Source organism: Polistes canadensis, unplaced genomic scaffold, assembly GCF_001313835.1.
Source record: "Polistes canadensis isolate GaletaPanama2010 unplaced genomic scaffold, ASM131383v1 scaffold_357, whole genome shotgun sequence".
Classification (NCBI taxonomy): Eukaryota; Metazoa; Arthropoda; class Insecta; order Hymenoptera; family Vespidae; genus Polistes; species Polistes canadensis.
This window is the reverse complement of record NW_014569904.1, coordinates 33758-60581: the sequence shown is the minus strand read 5'-3', so window position 1 is coordinate 60581 and position 26824 is coordinate 33758. Positions and strand designations below refer to the sequence as shown.

The 26824-nt window shown below is 36.1% G+C and overlaps 1 protein-coding gene across 7 annotated transcripts in view; it reads right to left on the bottom strand.

The window, feature by feature from the left end:
• Positions 1–26824, bottom strand: part of LOC106791948 (serine/threonine-protein kinase tricorner) — a 52399-nt gene that overhangs the window by 8764 nt on the left and 16811 nt on the right. Inside the window, exons 1-2 of one of the 7 annotated variants that reach the window (XM_014757983.1) lie at positions 15471–15640; positions 12730–12949 (exon numbers count right to left, since the gene is read on the bottom strand). The exons of 3 other annotated variants lie outside the window; for them this stretch is intronic. In XM_014757983.1, coding sequence (XP_014613469.1) covers positions 12730–12907 — 178 coding nt within the window. In that variant the 5' untranslated portion in view covers positions 12908–12949; positions 15471–15640. Of the gene's footprint in view, positions 1–5434; positions 6131–8161; positions 8170–10435; positions 10672–12729; positions 12950–15470; positions 15641–26824 lie in introns of those variants that run through there. 3 more of the 7 variants (XM_014757982.1, XM_014757989.1, XM_014757986.1) reach the window with 3 other exon arrangements.

Sequence of the window (26824 nt, the reverse complement as noted above, 5' to 3'; positions counted from 1 at the left end):
TCCAAACGAATGTTGTCTTCCTTCTTAATAGAAGGACAATAGACTCGTTTATACTCGTTTATATTCGATTTCTGATGGAATCGATGAGAGGAGGAAGAGAGAGAGAGAGAGAGAGAGAGACAGAGAGAGAGAGAAAGAGAGGGGTCTCCAAATTTTCAACGAAGCTGCATAATTGTAAGGTGCAATTGCGAGGTGCAATTGCGAGGTGCAATTGCGAGAACCGAGTGATAGGTTATTCTCTCGGTCGCATAAACGAGCCTGTAATTGGATCTAGCCCAACGCGAACATACCAACCGACCATTGCACACCAAAATAGACCGTCGTACCCTCTCTCCCGAGTCCAACGGTTTCGCTAATTCGCTAATCTTTCCAAAAAAAAAAACATCTTTTCAAGATTTTTCCGTTCAACGTTCCTACTACAATGCTTATTGTAATAACGATATATATTATTGTTTTACGAGTTTATTATTTTTTATTTATATTATCATTGAAAATCGTTAATAATTCATTTGGAAATGTTTAAGCGACAGTTCACGTACATTTATTAACAAAATGTGAAACACACGGGAACGCTTATACCTTATGGAGTAGTTAGTTGCACAAGAGATATAAAGCACGGCAAATCGATGACTCGAATGAACGGAAGATGGAATTTTAATCACCGTTATTTCAAATAATTGATCGTCCTAATTGTAATTCGTATGAAATCTGGAAAGAATAAGTTAAAGAAGAGAGAGAGAGAGAGAAAAGGGGAAAGGCAAATAATGAAAGGGACTGGAGTCATTGTATGTACGCGCATATCCTATCCGTTTCTATGAACTTCGCATCTAGAAATCGTGTGAAAGTGAAAACATCGATTGCATCATAGCTACGAGTAGAGAGAGAGAGAGAGAGAGAGAGAGAGAAAGAAACATATAGATGGTAAACGGAAATGACTATCTTTTTGCGAAAGAGCGGGAAGAATGAAACGGAGTCGATCGATGAGTTACATCTATGTAACTTTCTTTTTACAGGATGCAAACAAACCGTCGTATGCTGTTCAAAACACGTATTGCATGGTAATACAAAAATAAAATTAGATTTTTCCATGATCGCGTAATAAAACGGTAACAAAGTGTTCGAAGGTTTTATCAAAAATGATTAGTTTAAATATTATTATGGCATTCGATAGTTGGGACTTCATTTTGGGTTGATATTAAACGAAAAAAAAAAAAAAAAATAAAAAAAAAAAGAGAAATGCGTGCAGAAGCAATTATTTTTGGATATCGAATGATTTCATCTTGATTGATTAACGCAAAGCTCTTAGGAAGTAAGAGAAATCGTTGTAGTAAGTTTTTCATGGCGTGCACCTCGATTTCCATTTTTGTCACGGCAGGTACGCTCGAAGCAGCCATCTAATCGCGTGCACTTTCCTCCGAGGATCTAATCACGGTGATGATCGAGAGAGCGCTTTCCATTAAGGCGTAGCCCTCTCGTTAAACAAACTTTCGATTCGTCGCGAGAAAAACAACAACTATTTTTCTCTTCTCTACGACGACCTGCAGTAACTTTAATTTCTAAAAAATACAATTCATTGCATATCGATTTTATTTGTCCACTCGTTCAATCCTAAGAGAAAGTTACACAATGAAATCTAAATATAATAAACATCTAAATATGAAAAAACATTAATACCACTTTATGGTAAAAATGCAAAGGGTTAATCGAAAAAAAAAAAATACGAATATTGTAATCTAAAAGCACGGATGTACCGTTCGACGCACCGTTCCCTTCGAAATCCACCGTTAGACTGACGACACGTTGTCTTCTCTGATATTTCTTTTATTCGATCTTGTTTGTATGACTTTCCAAATAAGGAAATTCTATTTATTAGGAATATTATATTTTTGTTACACATGGACTAAGGAAACTCATATCAACAACATTTAATAAAAATACTTTCATCGAGGACAATGAACCAGAGTCTAACGGTGAATTTTGAAGAGGACGGGTGCACCAAACATATACTCGGTGGTGCTTTTCATCTACGATACACACATTTCCTTCGATTATTTAACAATTTCAATATATTGTGCTTATATTGTGCTTATATTGTGCTTATATTGTACTTATATTATACAAGTTATTAGACGAAAATTTGAGCTTCGAAGTGACGACTGCGCAGAGGAACGTTAAAAAGATTGTTCAATGTATTATTTTGATTTTTGTTGGAAAAAAATGTGCTTTCTCTGAAAGAATGATTTTCACGGTCAGGTTCGTTATATGAATCGCGGAAGAAGAAAACTCATCGAGAGAAACCGTAGAAAATTGGCAAGCTGGACTAAAACGAATTAGGTCTCTGCTATGTTATCTTTTAAGTATTATGCAAGAATACAGCATTTATTTAACCCTTCCCCCTTATTTATTAACTGAAATATTATCAGCAAGTTTTAGGAATTTATTGGTGGGTAAACAAAAATATGCGGAAAGAAAAGAAGGGTTAAAAATAAGAACATGGCGTCGCAACGGTATGCAATAAATTTTCTTTATCGTATAGCGCCGGATAAATCTTGGTGAGTTAAGCGACGCGATAGTCGGCTGGCTCTCCGCCGTTCGTGACCACGAGAACATTTACGAGCTGACTTCGCTTCGAAGAAAATTGTCCTACCTCGAGTTAGAACAAATAATAATTGGAAAATTCGAAGGGGGAAGAGGGAAAAGAGTTTTTGGAAAGTAACCTTATTTGGGTCAAAGATCTGTTTTCTCTCCCTACCACCAGCCGGATTTCTAATAATAGAAATAATAACAGCACTCTCGAATGCGGTTAATAAGAAAATAATAATTATCGTCGTTCGCGTTACAATAAAAATAGAAAAATACTCTCTTGGGGTAAAAGTTGAGGGTAGTAAAGATGAAACAAGAAAAGTCATTGTTTTACCGACCGTTAGGAAAAACGAAGTTACTCGTTCGTTTACTTATTTACTTACTTACAAACTTAATTAGGAGACACGAGAAGGAAAAGTAACTAGGCATATACGATCGACCGAAGTCTATAATATCCAAGGAAGGATCAATGACCCCCTTCTCAGATATATATATACCTTTTAGTATCGTATCGAAGATTTTCCCAACGGACCGAGCTCTTCTTCGCCCCGACGACGCAAGAAAAACAAAAGTAGCAAAGGTAATAATGAATAAAAAACTGGTCCGAGATGTTGGTGAACCCTGACGAGGAAAGAAAGGCGCGATCACAATGGCTGTCATGGAGTTTCTGTGCCATGGATACTCCGAGTGTGAGTCACATCGAATTACTCGGCCCCTCGCGCGGCGTCCTCTGCTCTTTCACCTACTAACGGATTTAACCTCTACAGATCTAGAACGCCTTTTCTCCTTTAATTTTCAACAATTACACACATATGAAAAATCAAATATTTGTATTCTTCGATTTTGTTTTGGGACACCCTGCACATGTGTATATTTAAATCTATTGCCGCGTAATAAAAGGAAAATATGGTGGAAATGCGAATACGCATTGGTACGTGACGTATTTGAAATCTTTTTCTATTTGAAAACTTTGATAGATACTCAAAAGTGAAATATCCTATGGAAAATCTCTACTAATTTTCTCTAATTTCGGCAATTATCATTCCCCTGCGCGGATGCACATTTACTTACAATACGCGGCTTCTTTTATATCGTCGGACGAGAGAGATAATTTGACGAAACACGCGGGAACTATGAGGTTTCTGCTCGCATACAGAGGCCCTCTGCCAAACAAGATTACGCGCGCATGGAAGAAATTAAGTTCACTGAAAACATCGATACATTACATTTCAACGATTCTCGATGTTACGAGAAGATATAAAAAAGAGGAAAACAATTTTGAAAAAAACCTTTTTCTTTGATTAATGCCATAGAGACAAATTTGTCAACAATTTGGAGCTATTTCTACTCGAAAATGGAAAGTACTGTAATATATTAAGTGACACCTGCCACAGTGTTGGCTTGCCAACAACGATATTGTCCGATTCGCGATATATTCTCGAACGGTCTGTGTGCGTGCGCGCAAGGCATGTTATTTCGGGTTCCTATAACTACGTTCCTCGGATATAACACGCCACACGTTCAATTTCAAATACTATTTCTAATATCGCCGACTGGAAGAATTTAGCCGATAATTATGATAGTTACCTAACTAAGTCAATAGATTATTTTAATATTATCACAAATCAATCATAAAATTGATTTTTCCAATTATTTCACCTCAGTTCATCATTGTCATAATTATACATATAAATTGTTGAGAAAATGTGTTTATAAAGACAATATTATTTTTCGATTTTTCACATTTCACTCGACTTTAATCCAATTGGAAACTATTCGAGACTCGGACATAAGTTCGATAGACTATAAAAAGAATCTCTGACCGGGCACCGAATCGAGAATAGAATTGTCATGTGCACCTAGAGGGAACGTCGATAAAACGAAAATAACGATTATTTGAAATTCAAAAGTAACCTAAGGGATATGTAGATAGGGAAATGTTTAAAACTGCTTCATTTTTGTCCAATACAATTTGTCTCTAATCTCATTTGAATATTCTTTTGTATATTGTATTTGCCGTTGAATAAAATGGAAATAATCCGTTTTCACCTTGTATAATTTAGTATAAATAAATCACTTACCCAATGAATTGATACCACACAATATAATAAACCGAGCATCAATGCATTAAACAAATTGTGGTTCGAAGTTAATTCAATCAATAGTGCAGTAATTAGAATATAAAGAATGATATGGTATGGAGAGCTGAATGGTATAACAGCAGAAAGCGAGACTCAAAGCGTTTCTCTAACGATCCTGGTCGAACAAAACCACGAACGGCTTGCCACTCGAAGGTACACGAAGGTACACGATTAGTTTTACTAACAAACTATACTCGATTCAACCTTACTCGATATATCTCGACACTTTTACATACTTCTTATAGAGAAAAAAAAAATAAACAATCAAAAAAATAGGAATTTTTCTTTTTGATAATTGCAAGCTTTCATTAGAAAATGAAGTTCATTAGAAAATCACAGGTCGAGTTTTCTTTACGTTCAAACGAAAGCTCGCCCTCTCTCTCTCTCTCTCTCTCTCTCTCTCTCTCTCTCTCTCTCTACAGGAATAACATCCTTTGTGAATTTCCATCATTAGTTATATCATTAAATATAGACACTAATTAGAAAGTCACGTATCATCTGGTCTTTTGAACGCAATGCTATTGCACAAAAGAGAAAAAAGAATACATTGAAGAGCGAAAGAAGAAACCTTACTGAAGGCGATAACGACAAACTAAATAAAGATCAAGGAGAAATGTTAGTTAAGACGCGCACGAGTAGAAACTTGGCCGAACAGAATTTGCAATCGAAGGATCAACGATCGATTCGAATATTATTGAAGTTCGTCGTACCTTCGTTATCGTGGGCAGGATGCCTTTCCGTCGCGGTGCATCGTCCAGCAGCTCGTCGTCTCGGTCAGCTGCGAGTACACAGTGCACAAAAGCTCCTCCGCCACTACTACTAGCGACACCACCACCACCAACACTACTACGTCCTACCTCCTCTCACACCAAAGTATCCAATTTTAGCGGGTTGCTTGCTTCTGACAGAACTCCGCCGCCACCACCGACGAGTACGCGTTCACTCGGCCACTTTGCACAGCAAAAGAAAACAAAACAAACGGAAAAGAAGGATTTTGCCAACTCGATGCACTTTAAACGGAGAACCTCGTTGCACACGTGTCCATTTTTTTACTCTATTTCCCTTCTCCATTCCTGGAGGAGTATATCTTCTTTCAAGGAATTTCTTCTCAAAGAATTCGAGGTCTCGTTGATGGTTGGCGAGAGAAGAGAAACAAACGACGTCCACTTTCCGTCTGCGACGCGAATGAGATAACCGAGACGAATCGGACAAGGTGGGGATAAGGGAAAGGGAGGATCGAGGAAAGGAGTAGAGTGTTCAAGGAAGGGGATGGGGAAGGGGAAGGGGAAGGAGAAGGAAGAGAAAGGAAAGAAATGCAGTAGGCGTATCTCGTTCCTTCTCTCGCGTGCGCTTGGAAACAAGAAAAAGAGAGGAAATAGCGGATGATAATGGAATCAGAGAGAGAGAGACGAACGAACCGAGCCACGGAAAGAGAAAGAAATAAAGATAGGTAAAAAGAGAATAGCGTAGGGGGGGGGGCAGAGAGAGAGAGAAAAGGGAAGAAAGAAAGAGAGAAATGCGAAACGTGCCGCGCGAGTTCTAAGCGACGACTCCCGTTTTCTCTCTCTCTCTCTCTCTCTCTCTCTCTCTCTCGTGCTTCCGTATGTCGGTCGGGTGGTACCGAGGGTGGAAGTGGAGGGGGCCGCCGATCCGAAAATGCGGCGACTCGTCACCTGATTGCAGCTGCCCCCGCCCCGCCCGCACCCTCCTCTTTATCTTTTGATTTTGATCCTTCCATCTTGCATTCGGAATTTTCCTTTTTCTCACCTTTCAACCGCAATATCACTTAAAGAGCTAATAATTGTATTTGTTTGTAATATTAGTTGGTACGCGTTTGAATATATTCGAGCAACGTGGATGACGACGCGGTCCGCGATCATCTGAAAGGAAGGAAGAAAGATCGGTGGATTCCCGATGACCTAGTCGTCTTAGGCGCCAACGACCGACAAATCAGAAAGCGAGTTTCTCTCACCTCTTACCTAAATCAGCCAATAGGGCCGCGCGATCCACGCAACCACCTACCTGACGCTTCTTCTTCTTCATTGCATTTCTTTATACTCTTCCATCGTATTTTTCTTTAACTATTTACCCCTGACGCAAATGGAAATGATTTGAAAGAAATGTTTCTTCGCGCTACTGTCGATAAATTTCTTTCCACCATTTTTTTCTTTTATAAAATACAAAATAAAAAGCTCCCGAATTCCCTTTTGAAAGAAATCTGAAAAAAGATACAAAATCGCAATGAAATTTTCAACATAAGTCTCAACGTTCATTTGAATGCGTTTATCGGTAAAGAAGAGAACACGTATCGCGTGATAGCCGCGCGTACAGGTAGCACCGTGGTACTCTGCTACCACCACCACCACCACCACCATCTATTTCTTCGAATCTATACATATGCACCGTATAGCACACACACACACACACACACAGTACACGTGGGAATATTGATTCTGCCGTGTCAGCTGGTCGCGTTCGCTCTCTCTCCCCGCTCTCTCTCTCTCTCTCTCTCTCTCTCTCTCTCTCTCTCTCTCTCTCTCTCGTGCTACCCTACCGCACTCTAACCTACATTCACGCGTTCTCCGACATTTCGGTATACACGCTTACGTATACATAAATGCCGTGGATATACTTATTAGAATCCACGCATGCTATTTTTCTCATGACTCATATCATATACTTCTCCCTATCTCTTTCTTTCTCGAGAATTTCTCAACTCGTAATGTAGATGGCACGAATGTGACCATTTTCAAACGTTCCTTTTATTATGCATATTTTTTTCGTTAGGAAACAAATGAATTATAAAGATAATTACACGACGAATCAAAAATGAAGATTTTGTAGCTTTCGATTACCGCCACGTATCTTTTGCATTTTTTACCTTTTATCTTATATTAAATGTTATTGTTAATTATTATATTGAAGAATGAAATGGACTCTCATTTAAGTTATGCTACTCGGTTTATATTATGCTTGGATATAATATATGAATTTTGTAATAATTAGAATGAATCGAAGAAACAACCGATTAATAGGACTGAAAGATTTTCAGGAGAATCTTTCTCTAGCGATTCTTTTCCATTGTTCAGCACGTTTTCGATATTGCTTTCGGAGTCGATCGAATGGAAAAGGATTATCGATGAGCAAAGTAATATGCCTCGATGATCCCTTTGACACGCAAGGCTGGACGATCGCCGTTGTTTCAACACTTTCGGTCTTTTGTGGAATTACCGATTTTCCTTCGGCTTTTTTTCTTCTATCTTTTGTATATCGCGGGTCAATGATCTACGACGACGCGTCGTTTTTTTTTTTCATAATAATTCACTGCAAAATTGTTCTAACCAAATTTTGGTTTTCACAAAAATGTGCAAAACCAAGGTTTTAATACTTTTATGAATTAACGCCGACAAAGTTTAAAAATAAGATATTACTTTTACCTGCATTTCTGCATTAGAAAGAACTCCTGATTATAAAGAACTTACGGCGTTACTAACCTGTAACAGAAGAAACAAAATCGAGCATTAGAAAATGGGTGCGGCGGTTCAGTGCAAACAAAATATCTATACATGTGTACATATATTCGCGTATATAAAAAAAAATAGAAATACTTCGTTGTTACTCTTACGCGTTAATCGCGATTGCAAATAATATTTAAACGCCTCGTAGATGTTTTCGTACGATAATTACGATAAGATCGATTAATATCTGATATGATTTGACCAGAAAAATGTCCTTATCTTGAACATATTGAAACAAGCAAGTCGTTGATTGATATCGAATATCGTATTTATTTAGGATCGATAGATTTTCTTCTCACTAATTTTTCTAACATCGATCATTTCCAATAACGATTATCATTTCATATTTGTGCCGATAATTAAGATACTAGCTCGACAATAAGTCAACTATTAACTTTTCCCAATTTTTTCACTTTCTATCTTTTAAACACATAATTAAATATAAATAATTATTAATAGGAGGAAAAAAGAAAAAGATTGTCTGGTCTCTGGAAGTGTGTGATTTGAAGGGCCAGCAAGATGAGAAGACGATCAGCTGAGTCGGCTCTTGCTCGGTAGATTCATTTTCGGAACAGACTACCCACCCACGTGTGTATCGATTACCCTTCATCCTCCTCTTATTCTCTTCCTTTTCCTTTTTTTCTCTTTTTCTTTTTTTTTCATTTTTTTACGAACGACGAAACGTGACAATAACGGAGAAGCAAAAAGAAAAGAGTGTGCGAGAGAGAAAGATGTCCTAAGGGCAAAGGGAGAGTCTTATTGATTTTTTAGAACATCTGATCCACGTATAGATTTAAAGAGTAAGAGAAGAAAGAAGGAGGATAGAATGCAAGTTTGGGGAAAAGGGACAGAGATATTTTTCTTCTACAACCTCCTGCCCCCACCCTCCCCCACCCTCCCTCGTTCTCTCTCCCTCTCTATCTCGTTTGGCCTTCGTAGTTTCTGCTGTTGGCTCGTACCTGTGTTGTTGCCACGGTAACAGCCTAGATTCGAGAGACTGAAAGGGACTTCGAGATAGACTGAGAGAGAGGCAAAGAGAGAGAGAGAGAGAGAGAGAGAAAGAGAGAGAGAGAGAGAGAGAGAGAGAGAGTTCTCGTTGCTCGGCGGTCCCGTCCCTTTGTTCCAGATTTCCGGTGCTGCATCATTCCGTATATCTCGAGATGATCAACCTCCCCTATCTCCTCTTCTTTCTCTCCTCTTTTACTCCATCCATATAACCAGTACTTCAAAAACCTATGTAGATAGTACATATCGTTCAATTCGTACGAATTCGAGATGACTTCTCACCCCCTTTCCTTAGACATCCCTTATGAATGGATGAAAGTTTAGATTTGATTTTACATCGATTACGTATTACGTGTATGTACGATTACATAAGTATGTACGTACTAACATTTTAAAGTACGCGTTAATTGAAGTCGAAGCGAGAGAGAGAGAGAGAGAGAGAGAGAGAGAGAGAGAGAGAGAGAGAATTGCTTTGCAAAAAACCAACTGAGTTTTTCCGCTTGTTAATAATTTTTCAGGAGCCTGTTGCTGGAGCAGTTTCTCACCAAATAGTCACGAATGCGAGTTACAAAGAGTCACTTTTGCCAGACAGAACACTCGAAATGAGTGAAAAGGAAGAGCAAGAAAAAGACGCAAAAAAGGAACAAAGTTCCAAAGTTTTCCAAATGATCTCGACCTCGAGACCGTCGTGGAAAGACAAATTAAAACCGGAAGTGTCTCTTTTTCCCTCGGTTGATTTTTTTTTCTAAAGCATCGATATACAGAAATAATAAACAATAAGGATGAAAAAAAGGCAAATCCTTCCTCGGTGACCCTGACCCGTTACAGACGAATGATCATTGATCTGGTTTCGCGATTTACAATAAGAAAAGGAACACGCTTCGATGCGGCTGATAAATGACGAAAGTGAAAATGCATGTGAAAATGCATGTGAAAATCCGGTTTGACATATACCTACACATACGTATACCCATAGATATGAATTTATGTGATATGATATAATAATGTCGATTAGTAATTGAATTGGATAAATCGACGATCACGGAAGAAAGAAGAAATCGGAAGGGAGGGAAGCAGATGTTGCACCTGTATCCGCGCTACGCGTGTACTTGCAAACAAGTCTGGCGAATGCAAAATTCTCTAGCTGTCACGTGACTCTAGCGTTTTCGAGAAGAATAACTACTCGACCTCGTCCTAAATTTCCCCTGCATGGAATCCTTCCTCGTCTTCGTCCTCGTCCTCCTCCTCGTCCTCGTCCTCGTCCTCGTCCTCGTCCTCGCCCTCGTCCTCGCCCTCGTCCTCGCCCTCGTCCTCGCCCTCGTCCTCGCCCTCCTTCTCCAATTTCCTCCTAGGACGACCCTTTGGAACAAATCTCTCTCGGAAAAGCACAACTCGACGAGGTTTTCCATCGTTTCCTCCGCGCGGGCACTCTGCCAAACAGGAAGAGAACGTTCTGTACGATAATCCACCCTTGCTTTTTTTCTCCTTCGTCCTTCACCGCTTCCTCTCTCTCTCTCTCTCTTCTAATTTCTTGCGCAATCAAGTTCCTATGAGTTCATAATGTAATGCAGTTTTTTTCTTGATTATACATTATATTCATTAGTTGAGCCGAGTTTTCTTGTAATTTGTAAATTATTACTTTTATTGTACGGACAATATATAATTGATTACATAGATCGTAATAAAAAAGATTCAACCTGAAGGAAGTTTGACTAACATAAGAGCAAAAATGCAGCAATAAAAAGTTATTCGGTAGCGGTCATCGAACTTGTTCGGCCTCGAGAGACTAGTTTTCAAGGTCCCATAGAATGAAACCCATGAGAACGAAGATAAGTTCGATGGTCATAATTGTTCCACGAAGTCGTATGCTTTCCCCCGTTTGGTTCAGGCACCATACGTGTGCACGACATCGATATCTTCTCGCGGTCGTTATTCCCCATCGATGAATCACTAAACAGGTATTCATTCCCCTTTGTCTTTTTCTTTATTTTGCTTTATTTTTCTTTTCTTTCTTTCTTGTTTCAATTTTTATTCGAAACGTGTCTCATATCCGTGTAACACGAGATCTGATTTTATTACCCAGTATGCAGATACGAAAGAGGGTTCTTTTCCTCCAGGTTTTCTTCTTGGACCCTTCAAAGTATTTCTCCCTACTGTGCACGATCGTTCAGAGTTTACACAAATATTCCATCAAACTGATGCAAATCCAAAATATAATAGAGCTTACATTGGCCAACCCACTATTTTCTATGCAAAAATTGTGTTACACGAATGAGATTTGCTTTAAAACACGGCACGATTACAATTTTTCCATATATATTAATAATGAAGTTTGTTACATAAACATAACAATATACAAATGTTACCTCTTACATAAGTAAGTAGATTTATGTTTTATCAAGGAAGCAATTCGAAAGTTTCCACCAACAGATATTTTTCGTTCGGGGAAGACAAAAAAGAAAAAAAAGAAACGAAAGAAAAATGAAAATAAGGAGGTGCTGGTATGTGTGTGGGGGGGGGGGAGAGTGTGTTTTCGGGAAATAAAAGCAGGTCAAACTATCGCGTCGACGCTTAAATAATGAACATATTTGTGTCAATAACACCATCGTTAATCTGACAGAAGGTATATATCCTAAAGAAAAAGAAAAAGAAAAAGAAAAATATAATAATTTATGATAATGAACGGCGCGGCGCCGGTCGCTCGTCCCGATTAATCTACTTCCGTGACGTAAAACCGTTAAGCTCGACAGCATTGGATCCCAACATACGTTTCTTCTCTCCTTCTAGATAATAGGTCTACACATAAATGTAATAATCCATGTAACGGCAGAAAAGCCCATCAAAATCTTTATTGCGTTCGTTCATTTTATATGAATTACTAATTAATTAAATTGCTTTATGAAACTTTATACAAACATCTATATTGTTCCATATTTGAATAAATATTAATCGACAACATTGATGATTGTAATTTGATCCGTTTCTGATGAAAAATAAAAAAATAATAAGTTTGAAAGATATAAAATATTATTAATCGATTAGAATTAGTTTAGAAAGGAAATAAAAGGAAGTGGCGCGAACGTCGTTCGGGTATCGATTACAAAGAATACCGATGGAAGTACCCGGAAGGAATGGAGTTCTAGGTCGTACTGAGCGAACCGAGTCTAACCTACTTTCTTCAAATACGAGATAGTCTCTCTCTCTCTCTCTCTCTGTCTCTCTCTCTGCGTTGAATTCCTCGGTTGGGCCCATGCGTTCATAACCACCACTGAACGAAATAGCACGTGTAAATGGTATTATTATCATACGTATATAAATGTACATGCGCGTCTGCGCACTCGAAAAATTGCAGTACGGATAAAAAGAAGTATAACTTAAAAAAGAAGAATCGGTAATTTTTGTTATGTCTTATTAGATATTATTGCAGAAAATTTAATAATAAATAAATAAATAAAGGAATGAATGGAAAGGTACTAACTGACCTGAGAGGTAGGATTTCGCGCAGGTGATGTACCCGCACATTTGTCCGATCTTGTTCCAGACAGTCTTGAAAAGCTCAGAATTGTACATCGGTAAACAATACCGAGTTACCGATCCTTCCTCCAAGACGGCAAAGTCGCCAGAATCGTTACAAGGATGCCTCTTACAAATCCAATGCATTCGCAGACACAAATTTTGCTACTAATTTATATCAAAGTCTTTCTATTATAATGAAAGTTCGGATATTGTTATCAATCGCAAATATAATTTTTGTTTCAATTGTAGATCTTTCGTAGATCGGAGCCGTAACTTGGTAAGGAGGGAAAGTTGAAAGACGCGCTCTCGTAGGCTTCGCGTTGATGCGCATAAATAACTAATTTCAATCCTTGACTCTTTATTAAATCCTGCTCTATCGACGTGACCTTCGTCATGCGAGTTCTCGTTGCGTCACGAGCACGCAACGGTTCTACTATCTCTGCTTCAATCTACTTATCCGTGCACGCGTGCGCCGCGTCGTCACAGACGATCGTGACACCATAATGGTGGACGAAGCCGTTTTCCCGCCCCCGTCTTTCTTTTTCAAACTCTCGTGAAATCGCGTGTGTCTCCATATTTATTCTCGGAACGTCGCAATAATACGTTAGAAAGTAAACTCGTGTTAGTTTGTTCTGTAATAGTTTTTCTCGTCTTGCCCCCTTTTTTATTTTTATTTTTGACGTTTTATCGAAACAAATAAATGAGATTAAAGTAACATAAGTGACAGATTGCGAAACATTGTTGTTACGTTATCGCACGACGAAAAAGGAGGAGCTAATTATTATGTTCAATATATATAGTTTATGTGTCATACATATTTATACCGCAATTGATCAAGTAATTAATCTTTAACAAATATCATAGTAAGGAAAAGTTTCAGTTTCAAAATGAAAAATCGATAATTGGAGACAACAAATAATGACGAATTAAAAGTAAATTAACACGAGGCTAAATGAATGAAAATAAAAAATCAAATAAAAGAAGAAAAGGAGGAAAAAAAAAGATATCCGAGATCTAACGGATAGTTGTGACGAGGTGAAAAGTGGCAAAGGTAGAGGAGGAAGCAGAAAACAAAGGGGAAATAAAGGGGAAACAAAGGGTCAAGCCAAACGATGCGTGACGCGAGTGTAGGGTGACACGGTGGGCTTCGTTTCAAATTCACGGTCGTTGTTCTGTCAGCGAAACGTAAGTAAGTAAGTAAGTAAGTAAGTAAGTACAACTAGGATGACAACGACGACGTAAAAGACTTCTCTAATTTACACTAAAATATTAAATACAATGGCGAGAGAGAGAGAGAGAGAGGAAGAATCAATAAAGTTTCCATTTGAAAAAGAGAAGCTTTTAACGTTGTAATCCCGTGCTCTTATCCCATTTGACATCGTATCTTCGAGATTTTTCGATAATTTCAACAAAAATGCTTACGACAAACAGGAAACGATAAGATTGCGTAAGAGAAAGGCGCGCGCGTTAATGCTCTACGATCGATATATTCTTTTCGATAAAATGCTATAGATAATATATAAGTGTTACGCTCGTTCGATCCATTTCAGATAAAACAATTTCCATTTATAATATATATATACTATATTATTTTTCATGCTTTTTCTTGTTCACATACATAAAAATATATAATTGTGCCGGTAATTATGACGGTATTTTATGTGATTTATTTTATATTGAAATGATTTATATTATGAAATAAATAATATTCTATTGATTTATCCAATTTCCTCGTCAAAAGTGAAAATCATCGAGTTCGTTGGCAAAATAAGCGTTTCAAATTACATTCATAAATAGAATTTTTCTTGTATTTTGATTTGCTTTTAAAACTGCTTCCTCATCAAGGCCATCTCCTAATTGGGAATTAATCGGCAAACGAAAACTCGATATAAAAGAGATATTTGCTCGCTTAGAGGGGATCTTTTACATTTTCCATTTATTTATTTCATTTATATTTTGACTACGACCACACAAGCAATCCAACTGATTTGCATTTGAAATTCTTTTGCGCCGTTTCTCATTCTCTCTTTGTCTTCACGTTCGTCGACTCCTCCTCACGTACTCGAACCGTTCAATGCGATGAATAACGGTTTTTTTTCTTTTTTCCTTTTTATCTTTTTGCGTTCTAATATCGTTCAGAAGCGGTACGCGGTCCGGGAAAACAACCGTTCGCTGTTAACACTATTTTTTTGTTAACAAACCTTTCTTATAAATCATCTAAAATCCAATATGCAATGGCAAGTATGTTCGATTAACGACGACAATTACAAATTTGTCTTTTATATTAATTATTTGAATATAAAATAAATCATATAATTGATTTTGTAAATTTTCTCACTCGGGCTATTGTCATAATTATTACCGACACATTCCTTTCGAAAATAATACAGGATTTGCCGAAGTAGCCGCCCGTCGTTGATATTTTAATAAACTCGAGCATTATCGTGGAGGTCAGTTTAAATTGATAGGTTAATTCGAACGTCACGTGATCGAAGCATCATGAACGAAGAGTTATGCTAGCTAGCGTAGCCTCTAACTGCACATTTGCAAAAAAAAAAAAAAAAAAAAAACACTAATTAGAAAAGGTAATTGTCGGTTTTTTCAAAATAATTTTTCTAAATCGATTTTTGTAGAGAACACTCTTGTATACGTAAAAAAGAAAAAATTGCATTATCGTTGTTGATAATGGAACGGAAATTAGGCACACCTTTTTCAAACACTTATTTTCGGTTTTGCTGGAAAAAAGAAATGTTTCTTATCGAGGGACATGATCGCTTAGGAAATAAAATGAATAAAATAAAATGTTTGATCGGTTGTACGCGTCGAGGAAGGAACCGGTCGCGCGTGCTCGAGTGTAACCGACTAACTAACTGCTTCGATGCTTGACCGTCCCCGCTTCTGAGTTCCTTCAGAGAGAGAAAACGATGATTATGTTGTGTGCGTATGTTAGCGAGAAAGGGAACTACGCTATGACGTGCTCAAGTGTCTGAGCGAATGCGTAAGGTACCCACTGGTACACACTTGGAAGTATATTCCAACGATAGTTTTCGATGACGCAGGTGTCGCCAAAGCAAATCTGGGACTGTCTGCGGTTACCGATTTCAACCGGAAACTAGCCCCTTGCCATTTTCTTTTCCTTTCGCTTGGAAATGAAAAACAACGGATACCGGAGCAAGAGGATGATGAAATTCCTTTCGCGACGCGCGTTCAAAGAAAGTCGATTGCCAAAACGAGAGTCTCCTTTTCATCCTGACGTTATTGAATACATATTCAACTTATACTTTTCCTTTTTTTAATAATATGTCAAATGTCATTAATATTTCATATATATATATATATATCAGGGTGTCTTAGTTATCAAGATGTTCAACTTTTACGTATTGAGTAACTGTACTCGCTACTGAAAACAATGTATGCGAGTTATACTACTGTAGGAAATCGGTAGAAAAATTCATACGCGTATATATACCGTGGAAAAGAAGACACCGTTTTTTCATACGCAAAGATATCCGAATACACACGTGCGCGAGTGCGTGCGCGAGTGCGTGCGCGAGTGCGTGCGCGGGACAAACACGAGAATAATAAAAGAGTATATGACATAAATAACGTTGAATATTAGTGTCCTTCTTCTCTCGACAATTTCTTTCGCTTCTTCCATGTTTCTCGACGGAAGAAAAAAGAAAAAACAGAAAAAGAAAAAACAATTTTCTAACGACACGAAAATAACCTATCGTTACGCGTAACACAGTTCTCAAAGCAATTTATACTTTTCATCTTGAATATTGCAATACCGGGCTCTTGTGTTATTTCTATTTCAGTAATGGTAAGCTTAGTTGCTCGATGTGAAGTTTTTAAAAGCCAAACGAGAGCTCGATATACTTGAGAAAACAAATACTAATAAAAGGAAGTAATACATTAGAAATTTGTTTTATTTAAGTTTTAAAAGAGTTTTATTTAAGTTGCGAATGAAGATTGATATTACTTGGTGGTAAAGGGAGAACAAAAAATGAATGATTGAATGAACAAAGAATACTGATTGTCGAATTTGGCGTAAGTACGAATTTCCAGAACCGATCGAAAGGATTTTGCCAAGGTAAGAGTTGCAGTAAGGAGTTGCAGTAAGGAGTTGCAGTAAGGGTTGCAGTAGGGGTTGCACTTCTTAATCTCTATCGCAGGAAATTTCGAATAAAACGCAAAGACCTTCGGCGAAGAAACTGAACTATATACTCAAAAAAACATCTAACATCAGATCTTAACGATCTGCTATAATTACCAAGGTTATTATTGTAGCCGTGCTTGGGCAATTCGCCTAGTCGACAAAATTGGAGTGCGAAATCGATAATCCGTTCTTCAAACCCACGTTCGCTCGCCTACGTCGAGCAAAGTACTTACATAGTAGGTAGATATAGAAACCGATATAACTGTGGACGTCATAAGACGAAACAATAATTACCTTCAAGCCGAAAATTATTTTTCTTTTATGGATTACACCCAATTTTATCCGTGTAGTATCAGTTTTAGTCATTTTTGATTTATATTTTGATTATACAAGATAGTTGTTTTATTTCCCTATAACTATAATCTCTCTCCCACTAATTTTATTGGAAATTTTCTACTCGCGTAGAGGTGCACTTTTTTTTACTTTTTAACTATCCTTAGTTTTCGTTTATTTATCTCTTTTTCTTAGCCCCTTTGATCTCGATTTAAACAAATTGAAAAATCGTCAGTACCTACACTACTCGTTATGCGTTATGCTGTAAAAGGAAAATTTAATTAACTACTTGAAGTTTGAAAATGAAGTGCTACACCAGAATGTTTTTCATTTCAAAATCCTCAAAGTAAATTCATTTTTGACCCGATATAGTACTTCGTATTTGACATTAATGCAGTGTATAATAGATTATATTAATATTATAATTTACATGTTCAAAATAGTACAACACAATCAGAGTGTAGAATATTTTCTTTCCTGTTAAAAATAATTTCTATAAACAAATGATTTTAATCGCGGAGGCTTTTAATTAAGAGCAAAGTCACTCCGCTGTCCAGAAACCATCGTTGTGTCCGAATTTACCTCGACGAGACAACGTTGTTACCACCAGGACATAGCCGAAATGAATTTCGACCAAAGGATTTGCTCTCTCGGATTTACTTGAAAATGAACTCTGGACGGAGTCATTAACAAAAACATTATCCTATGCGCAAAAGTCAATAACACTTGTGCTAATCTGATACGCATTTCATATTTTGATGCTTTTTACAGACTAATGTTTATTCAATTTAAAAAAGATACAAATCTAATGAATGATTGGCAGCATAGACGCGACATGTAACATGTAAATACATATGTACTTATAAGTGGCAAATTTATACATTAAAGAATTCGAGATAACGCGATCGTTGCCAAATTCTTGCGATTTCGATAGAAAAATCGTTGGCGCTCTTTCAGGATTTGGCGTATTAATTTTAGTCGACATTCGACCGAGGTCAAGAACGTATTCAACACTAAACGCGTAACGTACTCAACTGCAATTCATTCATTTATAATTCGCGTAATACTTGACAATTGTGTTTTTTTCAATCCGACACATAGGTCCACAACGCACAATTTTAATATAATATTTACAATCATTTTATTCTCATATATTTAATATTAAAAAACTTAGAGACGACAAGATAGAGGGAGAAGAATAATTAACGCGTAGGTGGATCTAATGCTATACGCGTACAGGAGAAAGGAAAAAGAAGAAAAGGAATAAAAAAGGAAATAGCATGCATACGTGGTATTTCTTTCCATGGAATTTCCCTTCATCTAACAAAGAGAAAAGTAAAGAAATCTAAAAATGTGAATAACACCGATGGAAAACGCAAAAAAAAAACATATATAAAGTCTGTCTTGAAAATATTCTAAATAACTTTTCATTTTCTTCATGTTGTTCCTTTTGTTTGTTAATAATTTAAAAGCAAGGCGAAACGTTGAAAAATGTTCATTAGAATAGAGAAGAGAACAATTAGGGGATAGTGTGAATGAAATAGATAATTAAATGTATTAATATTCATTTGGTTAACATAAGTATCTAAAAAAAAAACTTATTTCCATGACGTAGTATAATTATATTAAGAACGAGAGCATCTTTAATTATTCAACCATGTTTAGAATTTCGTCCTAATATCTCCCTTATCTTTTTTTCCTCTTTCTCTTCTTGCTCTCAAGAGAGAGAGGGAGAGAGAGAGAGAGAGAGTGCGTGCGTATTTTACTTTGCAGTATTATAATGACAAATATGAAGATTAACGAGTTTAAAGAGAGACATTAAGTAGTTCCTGAAACTTTGACTATTATAATATCGAGTTGTTGTTAATTATGCAATAATCCTAAAGCAAAGAAAAACAAAAATGACAATAAATGAAAAATTCGCAAGGACTTGTACGCGCCGTTCACCTAATCCATATAACTATGTGAGGGAACTACTGTGGAATCGAGTTCTCACAAAACTCTTACGAAACGATTTACGACGTTATTCTTTGTGTCGCCCTATTGCACCAATGATTTATAGTATTTATTTGGAAATACATTTTCTGCTGCTACTATTAAGTAACATTTATTAGATTTTTACATGTGTCGTTCGCTTAAAGAGTATTTTCGTTAAGGACACTCGACGTACTCTTATATGCATGCATATATATTACGTGAATGTTTTCCAAGAAGAGGTCATTGACCCGTCCCCAAATTCGCGAAATAACTCTCGCGAGCTCGCGTTATAACTCGCGATGTGAATATTAAAGAAGGATTTAATACTTAACGGTATTAACGTTTATGGAAAAGCAGGACGATTACTTTCTTCGAAAATTCAATATTCGCTAATAATAATAATAATAACTACCTGACTCCCCATTTATTACGATTTCTTCATTTTATGTAAAAACGTATAGTCGTATAAATAAAATCAATGTTAAAAGATTGAATGATAGAAATATCTCTTGCCGAATTTCTTTAGGATGCAATTTTGGATAAATGATCGAATAATAATAATATAATATTTTCTTATCCCAATATAACGTGTAAAAAAACGAGCAAAAGCGATTATACAGGAAACTTCTTGTCAGCCATTAGCCGAGAAAGACGTGGCCTGTGTGAAAGAACACGTGTTTGCGTAGAGACATACAGAAGCGTATGCATGTGTATGCAGGTAGCTGGCACGTAAAGTACAATCGTGCAGACAAAAGAGAAAAAGAGAAGGTATATACGTATACCGGTACACGGTTTTACTCGATTCTTGCAGAGAAGGCAAAATCGCGTGATCAGAAACTCTAAGTCCTTACGTCCGTTCTCGACTGGGTTCGCTTCTTGGGTTCGACTAGGTTCGACTGGGTTCGACGGGGTTCACCTACCCGCGCCGCAACTTCCGCCGCCATCTTCTAAGCTACCGCAAGCAAGTTCGTGTTTGACGAAACAAAAAATGTGTTCGCTCAAGGAACTAAATTCAAAACGATCTTGCGAAATACGACGCGTAGCCTTGGAATGCAGCACCACGATTTGCCGTTTACGCGGACGCTATTCTATTGAAAATAATAATCTATATCGCACGCGATGATAACCTTTTCAAAATGCCATTGATAATAATATTCAATAAAATAATATATATGACAGACTAATCGTAAGTGAAAAAATCTAATAAATCAAATTTACACCTATGATTTACTTGACATTATATTTTATCTAATAAATTCGTATAAATTTCTGACTCGCGCGGGCTACTATATTATAATTAGGAACATTTCAAATAAATTGACCGGTTAACAAATGCGATTCTTTTGAAAACAATATGCATGCTATTAAAATAAATTATAAAATAAAATAGATGATCGTGTATACAAAAAATTCATCGATAATAACGAATAGCAGGGAATTTCTAAATAAATAATATATATATGAATATATAGTGAAAATAAAACTAAAGATGGGGGAGGGGGGCGGCAATAATTATGAACTCGAACTGGTTGGTACTATTGAACTGCGCGAGCATTGTCTCAGGGCCAGTTTTGTCCCCGTAATAGAGAATGCGCTAGTACTAAAATTCCATTGAGATTTGTCGAACGCTATTTATGCAAAACCGGCCTTTCACCCTTCTAAAAAAAGAAAAAAAGGAAACGGGCTTGTTCCCGCGCTCGGAAAATCACGTGTTCAAGCTTACTCCAGAAAGAGATACTAAAAGTACTAAAGCATGTAAATGAATTTACAATGAAAATCAAGAATAATTTATATATCTAACAAATAGATACAAGCGGGTGACTTTTGCAAAAAATAGATTTTGCGTTGTGTTGTTTGCAATGAAATCTAATCGAGCAGCAAATAGATAGGAAATTTCATCGGATCTTCGTTACCTAAGATTCCAATACAATGCACAAAGACGCTATAAATTTATGTAATATTTAATGTTTAACTAGAAGAATTCTCAACAAGTAGAACGACGTTGGTAAGTAATCTTGTTCGTTGTTACACGTCGAACTAATGTAAATCGTTCTTTTCGCATTATCCTATATTTCTTTCTTTCTTCCTTTCTTTCTTTCTTTCTTTCTTTCTTTCTTTCTTTCNTTCTTTCTTTCTTTCTTTCTTTCTTTCTTTCTTTCTTTCTTTCTTTCTTTCTTTCTTTCTTTCTTTCTTTCTTTCTTTCTTTCTTTCTTTCTTCTTCTCCTTTTTTCTTTTCTTTCTATTTCCATTTAAAAGCAATCCGGTTTTTAAGAGCAAACCGAGGATACATTTCCCTGTGAAAGTTAATTAGTCAGTAGAAAGTTCAATGAACTATTATAGCCTGCTCGAGACGACATAAATTTACGCAAATAAACGTATATTAATAAAGCGTTTATATCGAATTCTATAAATAGGTGAACAATTGTAATTGAAAAAAATGTCTCGTGCAAAATTGAAAGAGCGAATTTGCACACGAGTCATAGTGACGCTTTGTTGAAAGATGGCAATCCCATGTAAGTTGTATTATACACCACTAATAAATGTTGTTTCTTTTTATTTCTTTTTTTGTGTTTCACAGGGGGAAAAGAAACGAAAGGAAAAGGAGCACGACGAATCGTCGTCACCGTAACGAAACTATCAGACCTAACATTCAAGATTCTATACGCTTTCTAATTTCTATCATGGATTTTAACGGCTAAGCAAAGATTTCTTTTTCTTTCCTATCTTAATTAATAACTTATTTGGAGCAGAAAAACATTTGCCCAAAATATAGGAAATTGAAAATATTTTCATCGAACATAAAATGGTTACTTGCCGAAGCTCATGGATTTCGGACAAGGAAAATTGTAATTAAGGTTTCGATTAGCAAACTTATTGTTTCTTAACTCGATTAAGAATAGCCAAGTGCCTTTCTTTCTTTCTTATCCCGATATAACGATAGTTCGCGAAAAAAGGAAACACACCCAAATTATTATTATTACATAATAACGTTTGAACATCTCTGACGACCGTTCGTTCATTTCGTACGTTTGGCAAAGCAATTATAGTGGATCGTTTAATTAGACTAATTAAGTGTCAATGAATCGCGATCCTTTAGAAAATAAGCCACGTCATATGTATATACGGTTATATATTTTACGTACATAAAAGTATTTACGCGTGTAGGTACGTACGTACGTATAAGTATAATAGGTATAAGTATAGTGATTGGTGGCTTTCAACAGAACGAGCTATACAATATATGATATCGAATGAACAGCTGCGTGTAGGGTATTTATATATGTATATGTAGTTCTGCGTATATAGGAAGATTATATCTAACGATGAAACGGGTCGATGCACTTCACAGAAATCCCTGGTGATACGTGTACTATATTGTATTGTATATACGACAGATAATGCGCGTATCCGAGTTTGACACGCAAATATTTTTCTCCCCATTTCCTATTAAAAGAAAGGAAAATTTTCCAAGAGCAAATTTAAAGCAACCTCGACAACAACGACGAGTTTTGCCATGAGTTCTCGATTATTAACATTTCTTTTTTATTATCGGAGAAACAAAGAAAATATGTTTGAAGGAAATCATTGGAATTATCAAGCGTATAACTTCAATGACGAGCGTATATTTTCGAGCCAATTTACATGACTCTTTAATTATCACACACTTATCCCTGAAATACGATATACATAGTGAGCCCATTCAGAGGCATATATACTCGTCGAGAGTGCTCCCGTTATTACACAAACTACGGTAAGTCGTTTCAAGGTAAGTTCGTTGAGAGAACTCAATGAGAGTTATAACGGAAGAGAGGGGCTTCCTTATTATTCAAGACAATTTCAACCAATTATCATCTTTATCTCGAATAATAATAATATTCTAACAAAGAGGATTTGGTTCGATCGAATGTACAAAAAGAAAAGCTCATAATTTGACGTTCATTAGAAATAAAATCAGATAATTTGAGTATTATACAATGGTGTTTAATCCATTTAACGACGACACGTTCGTAAGCGTGAAAAAAGAAAAAAAAGGAAACCTAGAAAAACGTAGAAAGACAAAGTTTCGCAAGCTTGCAACACAAAGCCGGAGTCTTGCAATCTTCGCTCGATGACAATGGTCGCATTGTTCACATATGTACGTATATTGCCAAAGTAGACCTCGAAAGAGTAGACAAGGAGTCGTTAACACCAACTTACGAATATATCCTTGACCTCGTGTCATTCGTGGTTCTTAATTAAAAATGAATAAAATATAAATAGGAGAGATAATACGTTTCATTGTAATTAAATAAGTAAGGATAGAAATGTGTTTATATAAGGTAAGCGTAGAATAGTTTAGGATTTCTAAAGGGTTCGTTCCGCGCACGTGCTTCGAAAAATAACGATAGTTTCGCTTTCTTGTCGAGGAGAAAAAATTGGAAAGGTGACGGGTATCGTGACGAGTTCTCCAAATGGTCGGCCAGTCGAACGCGAGGATGCATACAGGGAAGGGACTCGTTTTCACCTCCTCTTAGATTGACCGTTAAATGTGTTTTAATTGCACCACATTGTACAATACATTGATATTGAAACTTGCCGATGATAAAGAGAAAAAGAAAACAAACTGATATTTTCCATATTTCAAAGAAAATATATACAAGAAAAAACAAAACGCAGAACAATTTGAATCGTCGGAAGTATGAAACGTTATTATTTTTCTAAAAATATTACGAAAGGAAAATATTAATAAAACGAGAAGGAGGGCAATGGTCAACGCGGATAGCATTTCAAAATGATAGCCTAACATAAGTATACATATGAAAACTTTCCAATCGCGTGATCTTGACGTAATAATAATTTCATTTAATAATGACGTAGTACAGCAGCCTCCCTCTCGCGTTCTGCTTACACAGGCTTCCAAAGAAAACAAATAAATATACGCGCAATTTTTTCTGATCTATGAAGTTCATGTAAATGGAATAACAACGTTTCAAATTGAAAAATGATTTAACAGAACAACGAGATACGTAAGAGTTAGTGACGTAAGAATTTCGAAGAACATGTTTTAAACGAACGTATCTGCAATAATTATCGATCATACACCACACATTCCATAATTTCGTTAAACTCGATTGACTGTAAATTCTAACAATTAAATATTCTGAAAAATTCTACAAATGACATATGTATATATTCAATATTTTCTCAGCATAGTCATTTATTGTATTAGAAGAGGAACACTCGTCTTCTCGATCGCATTCGCCTACGCTTTCGTTCCCAAAAGCTAATCGAGATAGAAATTGTACGTTCCTTCGTCTGTGCGATAGGGAAAGAGCATAGAATCGAATGACAAACTATTAACACCCACGACGATCGTCTAAGCCGTTTAGATCGTAAATTCTATTTGTAATGATCGTTAAAAGGTACCTCGTGAAAATTAGAACAATCCCCTACGGAAGAAACTACGTATACCTATCAAATCGCGAATTTTACTTTGATTCCGAACTCGTTAGAAATCTAATTATTATTATTGACATTATATGACCGAAAGATGGGTCTGTAATTTAAATATCTAAAGAGAGGGAGAAAGTAAAAACCGGATATTATTTAACTTATTTTCTTTACATATGCAAACTCTTGCGTTTCGCTCTCGTTGCTCGTTATTTTCAACTAAATATTTCGGTCAAGCTTCCAAACAAATAATTACGAGACACCATTCAAGCCTACACAATTGAATAGAATTTTCAATGTAATTTTCAATAGAGAGAGAGAGAGAGAGAGAGAGAGAGAGAGAGAAGTTTGCGTTCACACGCTTGGTCATAGCCGACAGGTGCAAAAGTTGACAGGTGACAAAACTGGCTGGTTGGTTTTTGCTGTTAGAAAACGAAGAGGGCATTTTTGAATCATCTATGACGTTACTATCAATCAATCTATCCATCTCCGTTGCATATCTCACCGATCCGAGTTTTCCAAAACGAGTTGAAAATTCATATAGCATATTTCTCTATAAAATTTCAAATATTTATATTTGTACCGATAATTATGATAGTGATCTAAATCAAAGAATTTATTAGAATATAAAATAAATCATATAATTGATTTTTCCAATGTTTTCCCGTAGAATTAGTCCACTGACATAATTATCACAGCACATTATCTTTAATTGAAAAGAAAATCTATCTGCTGGTGACTTTTCTAAATGAAAAATGAAAGAAAAGGAACATTTACGCTTAAGGAAAGAATGAAAGGCAAACGATTAAAGCTAAGAATCCAAGCTAGTATCCGTTTACCGAACGACCCGCTTTTATCGCGAACTCTAATGTTTATTTATCAAGTTTACGGTTCATCCTCTTTCCGGCCCAGTTGTCATGACTTAGCACCATAGTTTTGTTAGTAAATTCCAAGCCGAACAATAAATGCTATTCTATACGACACCGTTCTATATGGTTCTATATCCTATGGTTCAATTCCTAGAGATTCTCTTTTATTATGTTACAACGAAAATTCATCTCTTTCGAAAGATTTTCTAATAAGAAGAAAATCACTAAACTTGTTGTAACTCGAATGATTATATTTAGAAATGTCAAATACTAATTAATTATACTCGCCATATTCCATGCCAGGTATAATAAAGCAAGTAACTGTAAATGAGTTGTTAAGAACGTGACTCGAACATACAAAAGTCGATTTCGTGAATGAAATATCAGTTTCGTCATTCGACGACACAGGTCGTTGCATCATTCGTTCCTCGAGAGGTATCATATATTTGTACGAAAAAAGAATACGTATCGATTGTAAAAAAAAATCAAACAAGCGTTCCTATTTCGAAAATATAGAAACTATCGAGCGAACGTTGAACGAATTTGTGTTAATGTAAGGCGAGCTTTTTTCTCTCTCTCCAACCGCCCAATTTGAGTGTTTCGTCACGCATGTGACCCACTTATGGCAAGGAATACGTGCTAGAACGGAAATTAAAGCTACAAGGTCTAATCGGAATGCGCGGTTACGTTGAAATTTTTCGCTAAACCTTCGTCCACCATCTTCAAATTTAAAGGACAGCAACTCACTTGCATTTAATTAAACTTATTATTTAGAAGACTAATTACCTAAACGATAATAAATGAACAATCTTTTCTCATATTTCAAGCTATAGAGAGAGAGAGAGTTACAAGATAAAGATTATAAAATATAGGAAAAGTTGTAATGAATAAATATAAATGAGAAATAAAAGTTATATTTATAAATGGCATTAAATATTTTAAATATTACGTATGGCTCTAAAGTTAAATAATATTATAATCGATCATATCATTGGAATGATGATTATATAATTAAGAACAACAGGAAAAGATGACGTCCAAGTATTTGAAAAATAGAAAATATTTTCGCTCGAATGAAATAGTTTGATACATACATATGTAAAAGAACATGGAATACAAATACGAAAGACAATAAGCTATAGAAGTAACTTGCGTAGCTCGTCGGTGATAAAAAGTAAAAAAACAAATCTACAAAAAATACCATTAACGTAACAACTAATATATACAAGAGATAAAATATATATTTGTTATACTATTTCATTTATATTTATGAAAAAAAGTAAAGAAACGTTT